This window comes from Mesoplodon densirostris, chromosome 8, assembly GCF_025265405.1.
Source record: "Mesoplodon densirostris isolate mMesDen1 chromosome 8, mMesDen1 primary haplotype, whole genome shotgun sequence".
In the NCBI taxonomy this organism is placed as follows: domain Eukaryota; kingdom Metazoa; phylum Chordata; class Mammalia; order Artiodactyla; family Ziphiidae; genus Mesoplodon; species Mesoplodon densirostris.
The window spans coordinates 6,990,363-7,012,082 of NC_082668.1; the positions used below are offsets into that span (position 1 = coordinate 6,990,363).

Below are 21,720 nucleotides of genomic sequence, written 5' to 3' on the forward strand. Positions count from 1 at the left end.
GGGCTGGGAAACCATCCATGACCGCCCCACAGGAACTGGCTGGACATCTGGAAGTCAACTATTTGGCACACATTTTCCCATAGAGACAGTATATAAATCAGGGTTCATTCTCAAATCAGACTGACAAAGCTCCATAATAACTCATGTAGTACCAAAGCACAGTGGCATACTATTTTTTATGGAGATATAATTCCCATACAATTCATCCTTTTACGGTATACAATTCAGTGGTTTTTTTTTCTTTTTGTGCTGTACGCGGGCCTCTCACTGCTGTGGCCTCTCCCGTTGCGGAGCACAGGCTCCAGACGCGCAGGCTCAGCGGTCATGGCTCACGGGCCCAGCCACTCCGCGGCATGTGGGATCCTCCCAGACCGGGGCACGAACCAGTGTCCCCTGCATCGTCAGGCGGACTCCCAACCACTGCGCCACCAGGGAAGCCCCAATTCAGTGGTTTTTAGCATATTCATAAAGTTGTGCAACCATCACCACTATCTAATGTTAGAACATTCTGCCACAAACCCCCAACTAAAATCCGGTACCCATTAGCACTCCTCCTTCCCACAGCCTCTGGCAACCACTAATCTACTGTCTCTACAGATTTGACTATTGTGCATTTCATATAAATGCGATCATAAAATATGTGGTCTTTTGTGTCTGGCTTTCATTCAGCATGTTTTCAAGGCCCATCCAAGTTGTAACACGTATCAGTACCTAATTTATTTTTCAAAAGCATTTTAAAAGTTCACACTTTCTACCTCAAAAGGGATTCCATTTCTAAGAACTTAGGCTATGGAAATAATCAGAAATATACAAAAGTATCTGTGTACAAGTGTACAGCACAGTGTTATTTTATACGAAAAAATGGAATATACGGACTGGTTAAACGTATACATTTATATGATGGAATACTATGCAACACGAATAAACAAGATTTTGAAGGATATTATAAGAAGAAAAGCTCACTGTTAAGTGAAGAAAGAGGTTAAAAACTATACTTTATAAAACACATTTGGTGGGAACAACATAAATCAATATATATTATTAGGTATCTTTGAGTAGTAGGAATGTGGATGGTTTTAAATTTCCTATTTTATTTATACACTTCAAAATTTTCTTCAATAACTTTATCAGAAATGTAATTTATCTTGACTAACATTTTTCTACTGCGAGAAAAAACAACTTTGGAATGTTGGAATGTGAACAGAAATGCACTCAGTTAAATTCTGAGTCCCTAATGTCTTTTAATTATTTATATATATGAAAATAAAAATGAGTTAATCAATAAGTTATTTTAAAAAGTTATGAAAAGCAGACAGAAGACAATAAATATAAATGCATAAAGTGAATTAGGTAATAGAAAAATGGAATTGTTCAATAATCTAAGAACTGGATCTCTTAAAAAACAAAATGATAGAGTTTAAGAAATATGACAAGACAGTCTCCCAAGGCAATAGAAATAAAAGCAAAAATAAACAAATGGGACATAATCAAACTTATAAGCTTTTTCACAGCAAAGGAAACCATAAGCAAAATGAGAAGACAACCTACTGACTGGAAGAAAATATTTGCAATTGATACAACTGACAAGGGCTTAATTTCCAAAAGATACAAACAGCTCATACAACTCAATAACAAAAAAACAAGGAACCCAATAAAAAAATGGGCAGAAGACCTAAACAGACATTTCTCCAAAGAAGACATACAGGTGGCCAACAGGCACATGAAAAGATGCTCAACATCACTAATTACTAGAGAAATGCAAATCAAAACCACAATGAGGTACCACCACACACCGCTCAGAATGGCCATCATTAGAAAGTTTACAAATAACAAATGCTGGAGAGGGTGTGAAGAAAAGGGAACCCTCCTACACTGTTGGTGGGAATATAAATTGGTGCAGCCACTATGGAAAACAGTATGGAGGTTGCTCAAAAAACTAAAAATAGAGTTGCCATATAATCCATCAACCCCGGTAAAACTATAATTTGAAAGATACATGCACCCCTGTGTTCACAGCAGCATTATTTACAATAGCCAAGACATGGAAACAACCTAAATGTCCATCAACAGATGAATGGATAAAGAAGATGTGATATGTATATACAATGGAATATTACCCAGCCATAAAAAAGAATGAAATAATGCCATTTGCGGCAACATGGATGGACCGAGAGATTATCATACTAAGTCAGAAAGTCAGAAAGAGAAAGACAAATACAAGATGACATCACTTATATGTGGAATCTAAAACATGACACAAACGAACATATCTATGAAACAGAAACAGACTCACAGACATAGAACAGACTTGTGGTTGCCAAAGGGGAGAGTAGGTAGGGGAGGGATGGAGGTTAGGGTTGGGAGTTCGGGATTAGCAGATGCAAACTATTATATATAGAATGAATAAACAACAAGGCCCTATTGTATAGGAACAGGGAACTATATTCAATATCCTGTGATAAACCACAATGTAAAAGAATATGAAAAAAGAATATATATATGTATAACAATCACTTTGCTGTACAGAAGAAATTAACACAACATTGTAAATCAACTATACTTCAATAAAATTTTTAAAAAGAGAGAAATATGACAAGAAAAACAAAAGCTAAACAAGTAAAATTAGGTATGTGAAAGGGGATCTAACCAGAGACATTTATGTTTAAAGTGCAGGACTTCCCCGGTGGTCCAGTGGTTAAGACTGCATGCTTCCAATGCAGGGGACATGGGTTCGATCCCTGGTCGGGGAACTAGGATACCGCATGCCACATGGCATGGCCAAAAATAAATAAATAAAAATAAAGTGCAAACAATAAATGTTACTAAATTTGAAGGTGTGGAATAAATGGGAAAGTAAATACCAAAATGGACTCAAGAAGTAAAAAAGTTCCTATGATCAAAAAGCAAAAACAAACCTTTTAGGGACTTCCCTGGTGGTCCAGTGGTTAAGAATCTGCCTTCCAATACAGGGGACGTGGGTTCGATCCCTGGTCGGGGAAGTAAGGTCCCACATGCTGCGGGGCAACTAAGCCCACACGCCACATCTAGAGAGGATGCCTGCGTGCCGCAAGGAAGAGCCCGCGCTCCAAAACAAAAGATCCCACGTGCCACAACTAAGAGCAGACGCAGCCATAAATAAATAAATAAATAATTTTTTTTAATTGCAATAAACCTTTTAGGTTTATTCAGAGCCTTATTACCTCCCTGAAAAGTAAATTCTCTCAAACTTTCAAGAAATAATCAACTCTAAAGCTATAAAAATGTTCCAGAGCACAAAAAGTCATGGACAGTTACTAAATGAATTTTGTGGGGCTAGTTTAACTCCGAAATCAAAACACAACAAAGGCTACCTCCCACCCAAAGAAAAGCACACACATGCTTTCAGAAAATTCTAAATCCAAAATTAGGGTATAACATTCAACATTACCAGGAACAATTTATTATTATGAAATGTACAAATACCTAAAACCAAACTGATCATCTAAATTAATGTTCAAAACACTCCAGTGAAATTCAACACCTACTCCTAGTAAACACTCTAAAAGCCATAAATCAAAGAATAATCCACATCCATAGTTGTCTCCCCAGCCAGTAAGTAAACAATAAAACTAATCCAGAAAAAGTAAAAATAGTCCAAATAAAACGAGGAATAAGATAAAAGAGGCCGGGCTTCCCTGGTGGCGCAGTAGTTGAGAGTCTGCCTGCCGATGTAGGGGACGCGGGTTCTTGCCCCGGTCCGGGAAGATCCCACATGCCACGGAGCGGCTGGGCCCGTGAGCCATGGCCGCTGAGCCTGCGCCTCCGGAGCCTGTGCTCCGCCACGGGAGAGGCCCCAACAGTGAGAGGCCCGCGTACCGCAAAAAAAAAAAGAAAAAAAAAAAGATAAAAGAGGCCGTCAGGGAAGTCTGACTAATTCGATAAGCCACAAAGTAAAACCAAGAGCAGTTAACTACACCAAAACAAAATAAGTAGAAGTTTAAATGAAGGAAGGAAAATTCCATTTGGAGCAGCAACATAATCAATCCATAAATAAACAATTTAAAAAAAACCTGAAAGTAGCTAAAACTAATACTAACCCAAAATGTTAGATCCTAAACATGAAGAAAATTACCCACCTTGAATGAGTTATAAAAGAATTGAAAAAAGGTAGGGAACATACTGTATTTCTAGATAAGATCACTTAATAACACAAAGAAAAATATTTTAAAATATTCCATTCCTGCTATTAGAGTCATACCTTACACATGAGGTTCTAAAGTCAGCCCCCAAAGCCAAAACTGTAAAGTCATACAAGAAATGCTGTACAGCTATTAAAAAATGTGATGAACACTTAGATCAATCAACATGGGGAAATGTCCACCATAAACTGTCAAGAGAAAAAAATAAAACCAAACATGTAAAACAAAAGGATCACTACGATCTCATGTTATATGTGGGTAAAGACATAGATATTTAGACATGAAGATAATCACTCTAAAGTGAGCAGCTGGGGCTTCCCTGGTGGCGCAGTGGTTGAGAGTCCACCTGTCGATGTGGGGACACGGGTTCGTGCCCCAGTCTGGGAGGATCCCACATGCCGCGGAGCGGCTGGGCCCGTGAGCCATGGCCGCTAAGCCTGCGCGTCCGGAGCCTGTGCTCCACAACGGGAGAGGCCACAACAGTGAGAGGCCCGCGTACCGCAAAAAAAAAATAAAAATAAAAAAAATAATAAAGTGAGCAGCTGGCTACCTCTGGGTACTGAGGTCACACGATTTTATGCATTTAGAACTTTTGCAGAAAGTACAACATAATTTCTATAAATGTGTTGGGGGGAGGAGCTTTAAAAAGAAAAGAAGTACACCAAAATATCAATATTCTATGTTTTGAAGTGGCTGAATGATGGCTGTTTATTTTTAATATAAATTTATTTATTTATTTATTTATTTTTGGCAGCATCGCGCCTTCATTGCTGCGCGGGTTTTCTCTAGTTGCGGCAAGCAGGGGCTACTCTTCCTTGCGGTGCGCAGGCTTCTCACTGCGGTGGCTTCTCTTGTTGCGGAGCATGGGCTCTAAGCACGCAGGCCTCAGCAGTTGTGGCTCACAGGCTCTAGAGCACAGGCTCAGTAGTTGTGGCGCACAGGCTTAGTTGCTCCGCGGCATATGGGATCCTCCCAGACCAGGGATCAAACCCGTGTCCCCTGCATTGGCAGGTGGATTCCCAACCACTGCACCACCAGGGAAGTCCCCTGATGGCTGTTTTTTAATTGCTTCAATATTTTCTGTATTTTCCAGATTTTCTATAACAATCATGAAAAACAAACCTCTGTGCAAAACTGTTAAAGAAATGTAAACTACAACATGTTTTAAAAATTCATTTGGTCCCTCTTGTTCTTTTCTGTTTAATGTGCGAAATTCTCAGTTATTCTCCAACCATAGTATTATTTTGAACCGTAAATTCAAAATTTACCAGGAATTGTTCCAATCAGAGAGCAAAGGATGAAAAGTCTGAACTGCTCACACACATTTGTTCAAATTAAACAGGAAAACCAAATGTGGTGAAGAATCAAGAAAGGTGTGCATCCAGAGGCTTACCGTAAAGCTGTTGTTGACATTTTTGGTGCTGGATTCAGCCACACTGGCGTCTGTCAGGTCCACCTCATCAAATATGATCGACTGGAGAGACACAGGGACTGCAGTCAGTGGGGGCTAAGGTGCCCCTGACCCAGGGCTGCCCACCACTCTCCCTCGACCCCAGACAAGCACTTGAGAACTAAATGAACGCTGAGTGAGTTCACCCTACCTGCTTCTGACAAAGCACCGAGCTCACAGGTATAGCTCAAGACTTTTTTTTAGTCCAGGGAGTTCCCCAGTGATTGCATTAATGGAACCAAAAATACGTCCTCATACGAGTCCACCTGAGAGGGCAGGTTCCCGACTGAAGGTCCTCTGTCCTTCCGACTTTAGTTTCTCCACCTCGCACATTTGCGGGGAGAGGTCCCGGCTAAAATAAACAATTCTAGGGGAAGAGAGACTGACCGAAGTAGAAGGGACCCAGCCATGAAAGAAAACAAGGGCGCAGAGCAGAGGGAATCTAGTCCTGGAGAGAGACAGTCAGGCTCCAGAAGAAGGGCTGGGAACCAGGCCTGAGACGCCCCCCTCCCCATTTTCCTCTCCTCTCTCTCCCAAATCCCCCCGTTCATAGCCTTCACCTCCTGTTTACCTTTCCGTCCCCTCTAGGAGGACTCCATCAGGAACCCCTGGAGGAAACGCTATTAAGTTAGAAAAGAGACTCAGTCTTTTAAGTAACTCCCCCACCCCTCCAACTAAAACAATTGTAAGGCTTTGTATTTTTTTAACGAAGGATGTGGTCAGAACCCTATCTAAACAAGTTATTCTGTTCAATTTCAAATTTTAATGCACTAACTCACTAGGGATACATCTCAAAATGTAAATTATTCAGATTCCAGATTTTTTTTAATACCGAAATATTAGTATTGACTGCAGTACTGATACAAAAAAGACTGGTATTCAGAACACCAAAAACTAGGTTTGCAGACACGCTAGTGTTTGAAGTGTACATGACAGACACCACAGTCGTCTAAACTGGGCAGTGACTCCGGGACTCTCAGTGGCTCCTCCTCTGTCACTGGCATCTGCCTGGTGATTCTAGCTTTAAATCTTACACAGATGGCACATGGGAAGAAGGATCATGGCTAGAAAGCCAGAGGCAATTTCTGTTCACACACCAAAAAGCCCAACACACTTTAAAAATACTTTTAGTTAGATTCACAGGTACATACACTCAACTCCAAACTCATCAAGTTGTATACATTAAGTGTCTGTACAGCTTTTTGTAAGCCAATTATACCTTACTAAAGTGTTTTTAAGAAAAAGATATTTAGGCCGTAATAAGAGATTTTTAAGCCAGTTACCCCCATTTTTTCTGAAAAAAAAATGATATCTAATGGTAGCGTGATTATTTCTGTGACCTTTTCTCCTTTCCCCATTGGTTACACATGACATTAAAGAAAAAGAAAATGAATTTAAAAATCAGTGTTCATAAGAAATAAAACATGCTTGAGACAAATAAAACCCAGCCCCCTAGAGTATTACAAAACTCGCTCAAAATAACAGATCTAGAATCGAAGGTTTTTCCCAAGATGAGGACGCAGAACCCAGTCTCTCCCTGAAGCTCCTCGGATAGTTTTCTCTCGTTAAGTTTCCTCCACTGCATCTCACCTTGGCGGTTTTTGCATAGTACAGCGTTCGCCCTCGAAGCTTAAAGTATCTCCTTTTTGATCGTTGGAATGAATTGTTCTGTTTGGTCAGCATCCCCTCTTTGATGACGGTCTGAAAGCACAGAAACGGATTCATGAGCATGTGTTTTCGCGGTGCCGTGCGCTTGTCCAGTGACTCCAGTTCATTTGTGTCTCTAATGGGCCGATGGCTTAACAGAACTATTTCACACTCTCCCCAAACCCTGACCTATGGACAGGCTGAGCACGCATCCAGGGGAGGGTGACACAATTCTCCAGGGGGCAATGGCGTGCCAGAGTGGCGGGGGGAGGGGCATGGGGGTGTGTCAGAGGCCCAAGGTGTGCCCTGCATATGCCCCGGGGTGGGGGTGGGGGGTTAGCAGAAGCAGGGCGCAGGACCACCGTTAGTGGCCCCAGGCCAGTGCTCTCTCCAACTTCAGCATTTGGTATTTTTCAGCTATTCTTGGCCCCATCTCCGTGTTCTCTGGCTTCCTGCCATTTCTCAGGATCCTGTTGCCAAAACTGTCGATGTAGGTTGCTATGGGGTTCAGTGCAGTTCCAGGCCTGCCCCCTTGGGCCCTCACCCTTGTTCACAGGCTGGGCATGTGCGTCTACCCATACTGTAACAAGGAGAAGAGCCACTGCCAAAGTCACTAAAACTCCTCCACCTGCAAAATCTGACCAACCCACCACCAAGCAGGAGTTCAAAGAGAATCACGAGGTGAACAGCAGTCCACTCAGCTCAGCTCAATTAAAGCCAAGAATGGGGCATGGCTTCTCCTGAAGCTGCTTCCCGGGCACTTACCAAACGGGAGGAGGGAGCCCTATACACCACTTACAAGTTAAAAGTGCAAGGACCTACCTGATCATTAGATGTGTTGAACTACTCAGACCCACTAACACAGTCAAAACTAATAAACAAGGTGCCCTGAAACAAGTGCCTGGCTTCCAGCATCTGCACACACCTCAACAAATGCCCATTCTACACGGAGGCCCACCAGGCGATGGAGGCAGAATGTATAAAAATTCTGCTCAAGGACAAGAACATGGGTCCAGAGAAGCTAATGTGTAATTACCCAATCCCCTAGAGCTCTGCACTTTAGGTAACTTTTTAAGTAGCTGTACAAAGCACTTGGGCGTCTGTGGCCACTTAAGACGACATACGATGAAACCAGACACAGAAGCCCTACGTCACCCCAATGTGTCAGAGGCAAGAGCAGATGTCTGTGCTGCCTGGTGCCTCCATCATCCCGCTCCTAACGGGGAGGGAGTGGAACCCGCGATGCACTGATACCCCCCCATAGAAGAATGCTGAAGACAACCCCCTACACACACCACCAGCATCTGGCTGTGCACCAGGACCCCCCCGTGAGAGCCCCACGCTCCAGGTGTCCTGGGAGGCCGGCAGCACTGCTCCTCCCCTTATCCCCGCCACACAACGTTCTCTTGGAGCTTCCTGGGCACAGTGGGCTGCACACGCCAGCTTGCGACGCCATGCTGGGTCTGATGGAATTTGCACTGTCAGGGCTGGCCCAGCAGCACAAAGAACAACCATTTCCACTTCCCTAGAGAATCAACTCTGGGAGGAAAAACCACTGAGGAACCGCCCTACTCATTCTGTGGCATGCACCTTCACCTTTACTTCTGAGGAGGCCACCCACTGTTCTTCCAGGTAATTAAGGAGAGAGAAACACATCACCCAAGATCAACGTAAGAGACATGTGCCAATCCAAGGCAGAGAGAAAGTCCCAACCTCTGGTCCCAGGAGCTCTGCAATACAGAAGGACTGTTAGGTTGTTTCCTAAGATTCTTTTCAGACCCAAGTGCACATGGTGATGCTATTTCAATGTGCTCCTCAAAGACAGGACAGCTGACTGTGCCCAGCGGGGCAGACACAAGACGCCTGCTGTACTCTCCAGGAGAGCCTTTCCTCTGGACCCCGCAGGACCCGCTCACAGACCAAGTCACCTCTCCTCGCCCCAAATGTCTTCCTTACCTCTGCAGAGGAAGTCATCACTTCCATATCTTTCCCAAATGCAAATTAAAGAAAAAAAGAGGAAAAAAGGCACCGAAACCAACAAGCCCAGACCCAGAAAAGTTATAAGAAGTTATCTTTAAAGGATAAATGCTAGAGTATTTTTCTTGCATCTCCCGCTACACATGTCACACATAAAAGAAAAGCAGAATTAAACCAAAATCCACTCCCACTCCCACACACACACACACACACACAAATCTTTCAGAGAGCGGATGAGAGCTGCGATCTTGGGCTACCAAAGGAGAGCTGTTGCTCTATTTATAGAACAACAGTGTTCAGAAAAAGACTCTGGTGGGTTTCAGCGGAAAAGGCTGGGGAAAAGATAAAGACTAGTATTTCTTTGAAGCTTTCTCAGAAACTGCATTTCTTCTCCTATTCACTGCTAGTGGAAGACTATAGATATGCTGCAGAATATTTTTAACACTCAGTCAAAAGCAATGCACTAAAAGTGGTCAAGAAAAGAACACCCCTGACTAATCTGCTGTGCTTTGCATTTGGCAGCCTGTAAGCAGCACCCACAGGAAACTGCTCAGCTGGCAGGGCTCCTCCTCACGCCCACCGGAGCAGAGAACCAGAAATCCAAACCCAGACCCAAGAGGGGCTGGTCGCTTATGCTGGTCAGCCAGGCTCTTAGAAATTATTTTGTCAAGTTCTTTGCACAAACGACAGGGCCAACTCTGTCCTTCAAGCCATCCGGGGCACCTTCATTATCATCGGGGACAAAGGACAGATTTGCAACACACACACAGGCACTGAGAATCAGAGCGGCAAGTAAGTGGGAAGTGGAGCATGTGGCCCACCTCCAAACGGAGAAGATGCAAATCCCAAGCTGGGTTGCAGAATGGAAGCCGGCAGGGTATTCAGCCTGAGCCAAAGCCACCCACTGACTGACAGAGACACGCCCAACCCACAGGTAAGGTGGCCCAGGCACCTGCCACAGGAGAAGCTCGAGTCCTAGTCATCCTGCTCAGGAGCAAAGAACGGAGTAAGGCAGCTCCGGAAATGCCCTTCAAAAGCCTGCAAACCAGTGGGCAGAGAAGCCGAGGTCAGGCCTGCCTTGTTGGGGCCCTGTTCACCCAGTCACGAGGGAGGATGACCCCTCTCTGCAAAGGCAGTGGGAGCTCCTGCTCTCACCCTCCCTTCGTGCCCTCCCCAGACATGCAGCAGCAGTGGCTCAGAGGGCTCCAGGGACAGCTCAGACCAGAGGAGGACAGAGGACACAGGACGCCAAGGAGGGAACAATTCCCCCACAAGGGAAGGCTTCCCAGAGCAGGTCTTAGAAGATGAGCAGGGGTCTGAGCAGGCCAGGCAGAGAGGTCCACAGCCTCCTACAGGCTGCAGGCAGAGCCCAAGAGGGCTGGGAAGGTGGGCAAAGGGCCCAGATCACTGACAGCCAGACCTCCCAGTCACAGGGCCCCCAAATCAGGGGGCCGTATCTCAGGATGTACATTTTACTTAAGAAAGATGATTTTGGCCAGAATGCGGAGAAGAGGGAGTGGGGATGAAATCAGGAGGCAGGCAGAACACTCCAGAAACTCTTATAAGACGGCAGCCAACGAGGAGCACCTGGGAGGATGAGGCACGGTCACAGGCATGAGAGCGTTTAAAAGAAGACAAACCATAGACGGGGTGAAGGGGACAACCCCGAGGGGTCTCCTGGGGGAGGATGTGGCCTTCGTTTTAGACGTGCTGACTCAGGACGCCGGAGACGCCTGGGGGAGCTGAGTGGAGGGCCAGCAGCAGATAATGCGGTTGGGGCACAAGATAAAGTTTAAGGGGGAGACACCTCAATGAAGCCCCTTACGGGGTAGGAGTGGAATGAGAAGAGGCTCAAGGAACTGGGAACCCCAAGACACAAACATCAGGTGCAGAGAGGAGGTGGGAGTCCAAAACGGAAGACAAGAAGGAAGTGGCACAAAACCAGGGGAGCAGGTGAGAAAGCACCGAGAAGGCGTCGTGGATGACACCTGCTAAGGGCTGAGGTCGAGTGCACGGGTGAGGTCATCAGTGGGGCCCAGGAGGAGCCAGACGAGAGGTCCGTGAGGAGTCACTGAGGACCCGCCGCCGGAGCAGACTCTCGACCTGACCCAGGGCAAAGCCAGATCGAAGTGCAATGAATGTGACCCGGATGGGAGGAAGCAAAGATGGTAGGTTGTTTTGGTTTTGGGTTTTTTTTTTTGCGGTACGCGGGCCTCCCACAGTTGCGGCCTCTCCCGCTGCAGAGCACAGGCTCCGGACGCGCAGGCTCAGTGGCCATGGCTCACGGGCCCAGCCGCTCCGCGGCATGTGGGATCTTCCCAGACCGGGGCACGAACCCATGTCCCTGCATCGGCAGGCGGACTCTCAACCACTGCGCCACCAGGGAAGCCCCTAGGTTGTTTTTTTAATTTGCATGTTTCTTAACTTTTTATGAACTTGGAATTGTTCTATACATGAACTTCCTATTCCTTCTGTCCTAATGTGTTGTCAACAGCCTTCCGTATTAGTAAATATATTTTTGTCTGCTACAGGGTATTTCACTGTAGTGATGTGCATGTATCATTCAACACACTCCCACTGCTGGAACATTTAGAACGCTTCCTGCTCAATATTATCAACAATGCTTCAAAGATTAGTGCCATAATGGAATATCCCCACATGTCCTGGGCTACTCCTTAGAGCAAAGTACTAGAAGTAGAACTTGGGGATCCAAGCCCAGAAACAGATGCTCACGGGTTTGAAAGCGTGATGTATGACAGCAGACTGGGGAGAGAGGGACTAGTCAGTGGAGCTGAGACATCAGGTCATCTAAGGGGAAAGGTGCAATTGGTCCCGTACCTCACACACCACACAGGAATCACTTCCGGGTGGCCTACAGATTCAGTGCAAAAGGAGAAACTTTAAAAGCTTCAGTAGACAATATAGGATCATTTCTTTATGACCTTAGAACTGGAAAAAATTTCTTAAATAGGATTTTTAAAATACTAAACATAAACTATAAGATTGCTGAAACCAACTTTATTTCCACGGAGAAACTCTAGCCATCAGACACCTTATAAAAAAACAGAAGAGAGGGGCTTCCCTGGTGGCGCAGTGGTTAAGAATCCGCCTGCCAATGCAGGGGACACGGGTTCGAGTCCTGGTCCAGGAAGATCCCACATGCCACGGAGCAGCTAAGCCCGTGTGCCACAACTACTGAGCCTGCGCTCTAGAGCCCGCATGCTGCAACTACTGAAGCCCATGTGCCACAACTACTGAAGCCCGCACACCTAGAGCCCACGCTCCACAACATGAGAAGCCACCACGATGTGAAGCCAGCGCACCACAACGAAGAGTAGCCCCCGCTCACCAGAACTAGAGAAAGCCCGTGTGCAGCAACAAAGACCCAATGCAGCAAAAATAAATTTTTTTTTAAAAGTGTTAATTTAAATTTGCACATCACTTGAAATTTTCATGAGCATTTTTATATCTATTTGCCTTCTTAAGAGTACAAACACTTATGGTCTATGAGACAGACACTAATATTCTGAGTGACAAATAAGAAAACTGGTCACTGAGTAATTTGTCCAAGGTTAAACAGCTAACAACAGACCACAAAAGAAATGTCAGGCCTCCTTACTCTTATCTCCTTCTAGGGCTTAGGAATACCCTAATAAATAAACAGGAAACAACCAGAAAATAATTTGCTCACAAAACACAGGCATGTACAGCATACCCAAGACCAACAGATTATTTTAAACGCTTACTAAGTGAGTGCCCACCGTATCTACCACATACATACAAGCCATTTTCACCTTTTAATCTTCACGCCGACTTTGGAGGCATGTAGTAATATTCCCATTTTATAGACTAGGAAACTGAGAGTCAGAAGAATTAAGTAACTCACTCAAGGCCACATGGCTAGTAAATGGAAGACATGAAATTCAAACCTAGAACCTAGTCAGGCCAAAAATATCTGTTGGCAAGTCTATGACCCTCCATCATGAGGCTGTGTCCCTCACCAGATCAAGAGAGGCCCAAGGGCTATGGCTGTCTTATTGATCTTATTTATCTTAATTACCCAGTGCCCAGCACTGAGAATTCTGAGGAAACTTTCTGCAAAATATCATAAAGGGCTAATATCCCTAATCTATAAAAAGGTTCTTAAAAATTGAGAACAACCTGATAGAAAAATGGGCAAAAAATATGAACAGTCATTTCACAAAAAAATTAAAATAGTACATTTCACAAAAAATAAATTTAAATGGCCCTTAAATACATGAAAAGATGCTCGACCTAGCTCATAATAAGAGAAAAACAAATTGAAACTAAACTAAAATACTATTCTCACTATCAGATTGACAACTACAAAAAAAAGGCAACACACTCTGGGCGAGACTGAGCAAACAGGCTGGTCCGACTGCAGGATGAGGTAAACCTTGAGGACCAGAATCTGGCAAAACCCAGCAAATCAGACGTGCATCTACCCTCTGATCCAGCAAGCCCATTCCAAGGAAACTATCCCACAGACACTCTAGCAAAAATATAAAATGAGGTTTGTGCAAGGATATTTGCTACAAAATATTATAGCAAAAGACTGAAAATAATCCAAGTGGTTGAATAAACTATGGTACATTCAGGAAACAGAATACTACACCATTGTAAAAGGAATGAGGAAGATCTTTATACCGCTATGGAATGATCTCCAGATTATATTAAGTGAAAAAAGAAAGGTTCAGAACATGTATGGAGTATGCTACCTTTTGCGTAAAAAGGATATTGGTGTTTGTGTGTATAGACAGAAATAAAATTAAAAGTAAATATGCGCATATATTATTTTTAAATTTTTCAAACAGAAACAAGAATAAATCAAAATAATAAAAATGGTTACCTATGGGGAAAGAGAAGGACAGAACAGGCCAGACAGGGGAGGAAGGCACATCATCTTAAAAAGGACTCGCATGGGAGGGCAGCCCCTGCAGGGCAGCAGCACCTAGGGGCGCTAACACTGGCCCACGCCCACGGCTTTCCAAGGCCAGCCCCACTTCATCCGAACAACCACCTCCTAAGGGGGGCACTGCCAACATTCCCACTTCACAGAGAGAGGCAAGGAGGAGACGGCGTCGGTACCCATGCTGTGCCTGCTCTGTGCCAGGAACTTAGTTCTCATCAGTATTTCATCCAGTCTTCACCACCCTGTGAAGAGTTACTACCCCCTTTCACTTACAAAGAAACTGAGGTCCAGAGAGGACCTATGTCTGCAGAGAAGGGTCAGAGGTGGGGCTTCAAACCCAGGTGTGTCTGATTCCAACTCTCTCCACACTTACAGATTGAGTGAAAGGAACCCAGTCTTCCAGGGTGAGCACACGGACAGACGTGCATGTCTCAAGGCACAGCCATCTCCCCTACCCACAAGGTTGGCCTCCGAACACATGCGGAGGCTCAGTTAAGGCACCAAAGACTCACCCGGCCTCTGTGAGCCTAGACAGTAAAATCCATCTCCCCACGGACCTGTGGAATGACATGCACACTTTGTTCCAACAAATATTTACTGAACACTTAGTGCAAGCACTGCTAGGAATATGATGATGAAAAAGACAGGACGCTTGACCCTTAAGGAAACTGCATGCTGGTAGAAGGATACTTTTACGAAGTAAAAGGGGCCCTGAGAATTTGCTTTTTAAATACTCAGAATAAAGCAGGGCTCAGGGCTGGGGATAGATGACACAAAAAAGGCACAAGGCTGACAACTGTTTGGACTGGTGATTAATTAAACTCCTCTCCCTACTTTTGTGCATGTTTGGAAATTTCCATTACAGGGGTACAGACAGGGTGCTCTGGAAACTCAGATGTGAACAAAACACAACAGAGGCTTGAACGCAAGACCTGAAGCTGCGAACTCTTAGGCTAAAGGCAGCCACTGCCTTACCGCAGTTTCCTGATGGTTCAATCCCCCCCGAGAAGGTGCTATACAGAGCGGAAAATGCCTGAGAAAACAGCTTAGACACTGCAAAGGGCTACACAAATGCAAGATAGTACTCTAACCATCATTACTCAAATTCCTCTTCCCTGGGCACACGCTCAACCCGCTGATCCCTCGCCCATTTTCAGACATTAGGTGGAAATAAAGTCCAGCGTTAAACAGCCCAACTCGGGGCTGACGGGCTCACTGGAGGTTACTTTTTCTTTACTTGAGAACACTCAAGAGTCCAGCCACTGCTAACACCTGACACTAACATCCTGAGATAATATCCTTCCAGTGTGTTTTCAGTATAGAAATAAAACAGAAAAGTGGGGTTATATAATGTACAGATTATTTAATAACCTGCTTTTCCAAACGATACATTGTGACCAGATCTGCTTTTATTTTATATTTTGTTTCTCTACAGCCTACTTCTACTTCATTTATTTAGATGCTTAAGGACGCTGACATAATTATGAACAAATCTAAGAAACTGAGTGCTTCATATATCAAACAGTCTCAACCAAGCTAAACTGTACCTTATTTACACCAAGACCTTGAACTCTCCGCTTACATAAGTTGAGATTTATTTTCAACACAGGAATTAAAAGTTTAAACAAATGGGAACATAACTAAAATGTTCCACATAATATACACATTTATTAGGATACTATGAAATTTAAATCCTATGTTTTCACAAATCTGGCTCCTTACATTTAATCTGTTTGACCCAACAGTTCAAACTGTTCAGCTGTGTCTTAGGACATTCCAGAGAAGCAACTGAGGGCAGACTCATCTCCATCTTCTACTAACACACAGCGTCCGTGGCAAGACAGACGCTCTTACTGTAAGGAATCTTCAATTGAAGGGTAACATGTTATGCTTTTTTGTTTTCTTTAGTATAAAATAATAATGCCCATTTTAGAAAATGCAGAAAAGAAATAAAAATAATCCCAACTGCACCACCAGCATGATCCCTGACATCAGTTTGGAAGCTCTCACCTCCTTGGCACACAGCTGAATGTCTACACACACTGCCTCTCTGATTTCCCAACATCACAGAGTACTGTCCAAAGTCCCGCTCTCCTTCATCACCTGGATGGCTGATGAGGCCAAGGGCAGCTCCTTGCTCTGCCACTTCCCGGCTGTGTGGCCTCGTGCTGCTGGGTGCCTCAGCCCCCCCATGGCAACCTTCATGCAGTTGTGAAGTTCGTAAGACCACCCACGCACGGTACTCAGTGTAGGACCAGCACCAAGCAGGTGTCAGCTAATGTCATTAACTCACTGAGTTGTTAAACTGAAGTGTTTCTGGGTTTGCAACTTTTTATATTTAATGGTGCAATAAACATGTTGCCCATGATGCTTTTTCATATTTAAGATTAGTTCTTCAAGGTAGGATCCCACCAGTGGAATTACTGGGGCAAGAGTTTGCAGTTTCTTGGAGTTTTTCACTGTGTCACCAAATCGCTGCCCCAAGTGGTTATACCCATATGTGCTGCCAGAGGGCAAAGCAGCTACAAGGTTTCTATAAATAGCAAAATCCCAGCTCATACACAATACTGGTTAAATACAAAACAACACACAGAACATATTACAAGTAGACTGTAAAAAAAACACTTAAACGATTAGACTCCCACCTCAGTCTTGACAAACCTGGGTCCTCTTAAAGTACATGAAAACTATGAGCCACCACAGAGAGAATGGCGATAAAGAACAATTTCCCAGACTTCCTTTTCACTCAGCTTCTGAGTACTAGTTCATCTTTATCAAAGAGTTCAAATACAAAAACTATCAAATGGGATTGGATTTAAGGAGGTGAATATTTATTTCACATCTTCCCAAACCACAGAAAGAACTGAATTCACCCTCAAACGTGAAATGGAGAAGAGTTCTATGGCAGTAAAAATTCTGAAATGCAGATATCTCCTTTTAAACCCTTTAAATGTGTAAATGTATTATAATCATCCATAACAATAATTCTACTAAGAACCACCTTACTGAGACCAATCCAAAATGGCTGGGACTTCCCTGGTGGTCCAGTGGGTAAGACTCTGCACTCCCAATGCAGGGGGCCTGGGTTCGATCCCTAGTTGGGGAACCAGATCCCACATGCATGCTGCAACTAAGAGTCCGCATGCTGCAACTAAAAGATCCCTCATGCCACACGAAGATCCGGCACAGCCAAAATAAATAAATAAACAGTAAATTTTAAAAAAAAAAATGGTCAAGACTACCAACCAATCCTAAAAAGTTCATTAGCTAGTTTTATGTATTAGAAGGTATAGACCTTCAAAAGCAGAATCCAGTTAACAAAAAGAGGCCCTCTTCAACCAACGGTGCTGGGACAACTGGAGACTCACATGCAAAAGAATGAAGGTGGACCCCTACCTCACAACACATGGAAAAATTAACTCAAAATGGATCAAAGACTAAACATAATAGCTAAAACTATAAAATGTCTAGAAGAAAACTTAGGCACACGTATTCTTAACCTTGGATTTGGCAATGGTTTCTTAAATATGATACCAAAAGCAACAGCAAAATAAGACAAAATAAACTAGACTTCATCAAAGTTAAACTTTTATGCATAAAAGGACACGATCAAGAGTGAAAAGACAAAATCCTCAACAAAATATTATCAACTGAATCCAACAACACATAAAAAGGATCCTACATCATGATCAAGCTGGATTCATCCCAGGTTCACAAGGATGGTTCAATATACACATATCAATCAATGTGATACACCACATCAACAAAGGAAAAGACAAAAACCACATGATCATCTCAACAGATGCAGAAAAAGCATGTGATAAAATTCAACATCCAGGGCTTCCCTGGTGGCGCAGTGGTTGGGGGTCCGCCTGCCGATGCAGGGGACACGGGTTCGTGCCCCGATCCCAGAGGGTCCCACATGCCGCGGGGCGGCTGGGCCCGCGAGCCGTGGCCGCGGGGCCTGTGTGTCCGGAGCCTGTGCTCCGCAGCGGGAGAGGCCACAGCAGTGAGAGGCCCGCGTACAGCAAAAAAAAAAAAAAAAAAAAAAAAAAAAAAAAATTCAACATCCATTCACGATAAAAAAAAATTCTCACCAAAGTGGGCATAGAGGGAACATATTTCAACATAATAAAAGCCATTTACAACAAACCCACAGCCAACATAGTACTCAATGGTGAAAAACTGAGTCTTCCCACCACTTCTGCTGAACATAGTATTGGAAGTCCTAGCCACAGCAATCAGATAAGAAAAAGAAATAAAAGGTATCTAATTGGAAGGGAAGAGGTAAAATTGTCATCATTTGCAGATGACATGATACTACATATAGAAAATCCTAAAGACGCCACACAGAAACTATTAGAACTGATTAAATGAATTCAGCAAGGCAGCAGTATACAAAATTAACACAGAGAAATCAGCTGCATTTCTTTACATTAATAATGAAATATCAGAAAGAGAAAGAAAAAAATCCCTTTTAAAATCACATCAAAAAATAAATAAATAAAATACTTAGGAATAAACCTGACTGAGGAGGTGAAAGACACATATGCTGAGAACTATAAAACACTGATAAAGGAAACTGAAGATGACTCAAAGAAATGGAAAGGTATCCCATGCTCATGGATTGGAAAAATTAATATTGTTAAAACGGCCACACTACCCAAAGCAATCTACAGATTTCATGTGAGCCCTATCAAATTACCTGTGACATTTTTCACAGAACTATAACAAATAATCATAAAATGTATGTGGAACCACAAAAGACCCAGAATTGCCAAAGCTATCCTAAGGAAAAAGAACAAAGCTGGAGGTATAACCCTCCCAGACTTCAGACAATACTACAAAGCTACATTAATCAAAGCAGCATGGTACTTGCACAAAAACAGACATATGGATCAATGGAACAGAACAGAGAGCCCAGAAATAAACTCACACACTTACAGTCAATTAATCTTCAATAAAGGAGGCAAGAATATACCATGGAGAAAAGACAGTCTCTTCACCAAGTGGTGTTGGGAAAGCTAGACAGCTGCATGTAAATCAATGAAGTTAGAACACTCCCTCACACCATACACAAAAATAAACTCAAAATGGCTTAAAGACTTAAATGTAAGACATGACACCATAAAACTCCTAGAAGAAAACATAAAACTCCTAGAAGAGAATATAGGTAAAACATTCTCTGACATAAATCATAGCAATGTTTTCTTAGGTCAGTCTCCCAAGGCAAAAGAAATAAAAGCAAAAATAAATGAATGGGACCCAATCAAACTTACAAACTTTTGCACAGCAAACGAAACCATAAAGAAAACAAAAAGATGACCTACAGAATGGGAGAAAATATTTGAAAACAGTGTGACCAAAAAGGGCTTAACTTCCAAAATATACAAACAGCTCATACAGTTCAATATCAGAAAAAACAAACAACCCAATCAAAAAATGGGCAGAAGACCTAAGTAGACATTTCTCCAAAGAAGACATACAGACGGCCAACAGGCACATGGAAAGATGCTCAACATCGCTAATTACTAGGAATTCCCTGGTGGTCCAGTAGTTTGGACTCCATGCTTTCACTGTTGAGGGCCCAGTTTCAATCCCTGGTTTGGGAACTAAGATCCCACAAGCTGCGTGGTGTGACCAAGGAAAAAAATAAAAAGTAAAATAAAATAAAACATCGCTAATTATTAAAGAAATGCAAATCAAAGCTATAATGAGGTACCACCTCACACCAATCAGAATGGTCATCATTAAAAAGTCTACAAATAATAAATGCTGGAGAGGGTGTGCAGAAAAGGGAACCCTCCTACACTGTTGGTGGGAATGCAAATTGGTGCAGCCACTATGGAGAACGGTATGGAGGTTCCTTAAAAAACTGGAAATAGAATTACCATATGATTCAGCAATCCCACCCCTGGGTAAGTAACCAGAGAAAACTCTAATTCGAAAAGATACATGCACCCCAATGTTCACAGCAGCACTATTTACAATAGCCAAGACATGGAAGCAACCTAAGTGTCCATCAGCAGATGAATGGATAAAATGGATAATAAGAACCTGCTGTTTAAAAAAATAAATAAAATTTTTTTAAAAATACTTTCACTACATTTTTTTCTCTCTTTAAAACTATAACTTTGAAAGGCCTGTTCTTGAAGGTCAGGGAGAATTCCACTGAAATTCACTGTGGTCAATATGATTTGTAGTCTTCAGAGATTCAAAATAAATAAATGAAAAAAAGAAAAAAAAAGATGTGGTATATACATACACACACACACACAAACACACTGGAATATTACTCAGCCATAAAAAAGAATGAAATAATGTCACTGGCAGCAACAGGGGTGGACCTAGAGAGTATCATACTAAGTGAAGTAAGTCAGAGAGAGAAAGACCAATATCATATGATATAATTTTTAAGTGGAATCTAAAAAAATGATACAAATGAACTTATTTACAAAACAGAAACAGACTCACAACAAACTTATGGTTACCAAAGGGGAAGCGGGGGAGGGATAAATTAGGAGCTTGGGATTAACAGATACACACTGCTATATATAAAATAAACAACAAGGACCTACTGCATAGCACAGGGAACTATATTCAATACCTTGTAATAACCTATAATGGAAAAGAATCTGAAAAAGTGTGTGTGTGTGTGTATGTGTGTGTGTGTGTGTGTGTATATATGAATCATTTTGCTTTACACCAGAAACTAACACAACATTATAAATCAACTATACTTCAATATAATTTTTTTAAAAATAAAAAGAGTGGGCTTCCCTGGTGGCGCAGTGGTTGAGAGTCCTCCTGCCGATGCAGGGGACACGGGTTCATGCCCCAGTTCGGGAAGATCCCACATGCCTCGGAGCGGCTGGGCCCGTGAGCCATGTCTGCTGAGCCTGAGCATCCGGAGCCTGTGCTCTGCAACGGGAAGGCCCACAACAGTGAGAGGCCCACGTACCGCAAAAAGAAAAAAATAATAATAATAAAATAAAATAATTAAAGTTAAAAAAAAAATAAAAAGAGTGAAAAGACAACCCACAGAATGGGAGAAAATATTTGCAAATCATATATCTGAGAACTGTCTATTATCTAAAATATACAAAGAACTCTTACAACTAAACAACAAAAAAATAACCCAATTTTAAAATGGGCAAAGGACTGGAATAGACATTTCTCCAAATAAGATATATAAATGGCCAATAAGCACATGAAAAGATGCGCAACACCATTAGTCATTAAAGAAATGCAAATCAATACCATGAGATACCACTTCACACCCTCCAGGATGGCTGTAATCAAAAAAAAAAAAAAAAGAGAGAGAGAGAGAGAGAGAGAGAGAGAAGGGAAGGAAGAAAGGGCAGAAAATAACAAGTGTTGACAAGTGTGAAGAAATTGGAACCCTCAAACATTGCTGTTGGAAATGTACAATGCTGCAGCCATTGTGAAAAAGTTTGCAAATTCCTAAGTAAGATGAACACAGAATTACCCAGCAATTCCACTCCCTAGGTGTACACCCAAAAGAACTGAAGACA

At 42.9% G+C, this 21,720-nt stretch overlaps 1 protein-coding gene across 3 annotated transcripts in view; it reads right to left on the bottom strand.

The window, feature by feature from the left end:
- Positions 1–21,720, bottom strand: part of DGKD (diacylglycerol kinase delta) — a 109,823-nt gene that overhangs the window by 72,263 nt on the left and 15,840 nt on the right. For all 3 annotated transcript variants that reach the window (XM_060106248.1, XM_060106247.1, XM_060106249.1), the window contains exons 2-3: positions 7,219–7,329; positions 5,572–5,652 (exon numbers count right to left, since the gene is read on the bottom strand). In XM_060106248.1, the coding sequence (XP_059962231.1) occupies positions 5,572–5,652; positions 7,219–7,329 (192 nt within the window). The remainder of the gene's footprint in view (positions 1–5,571; positions 5,653–7,218; positions 7,330–21,720) is intronic.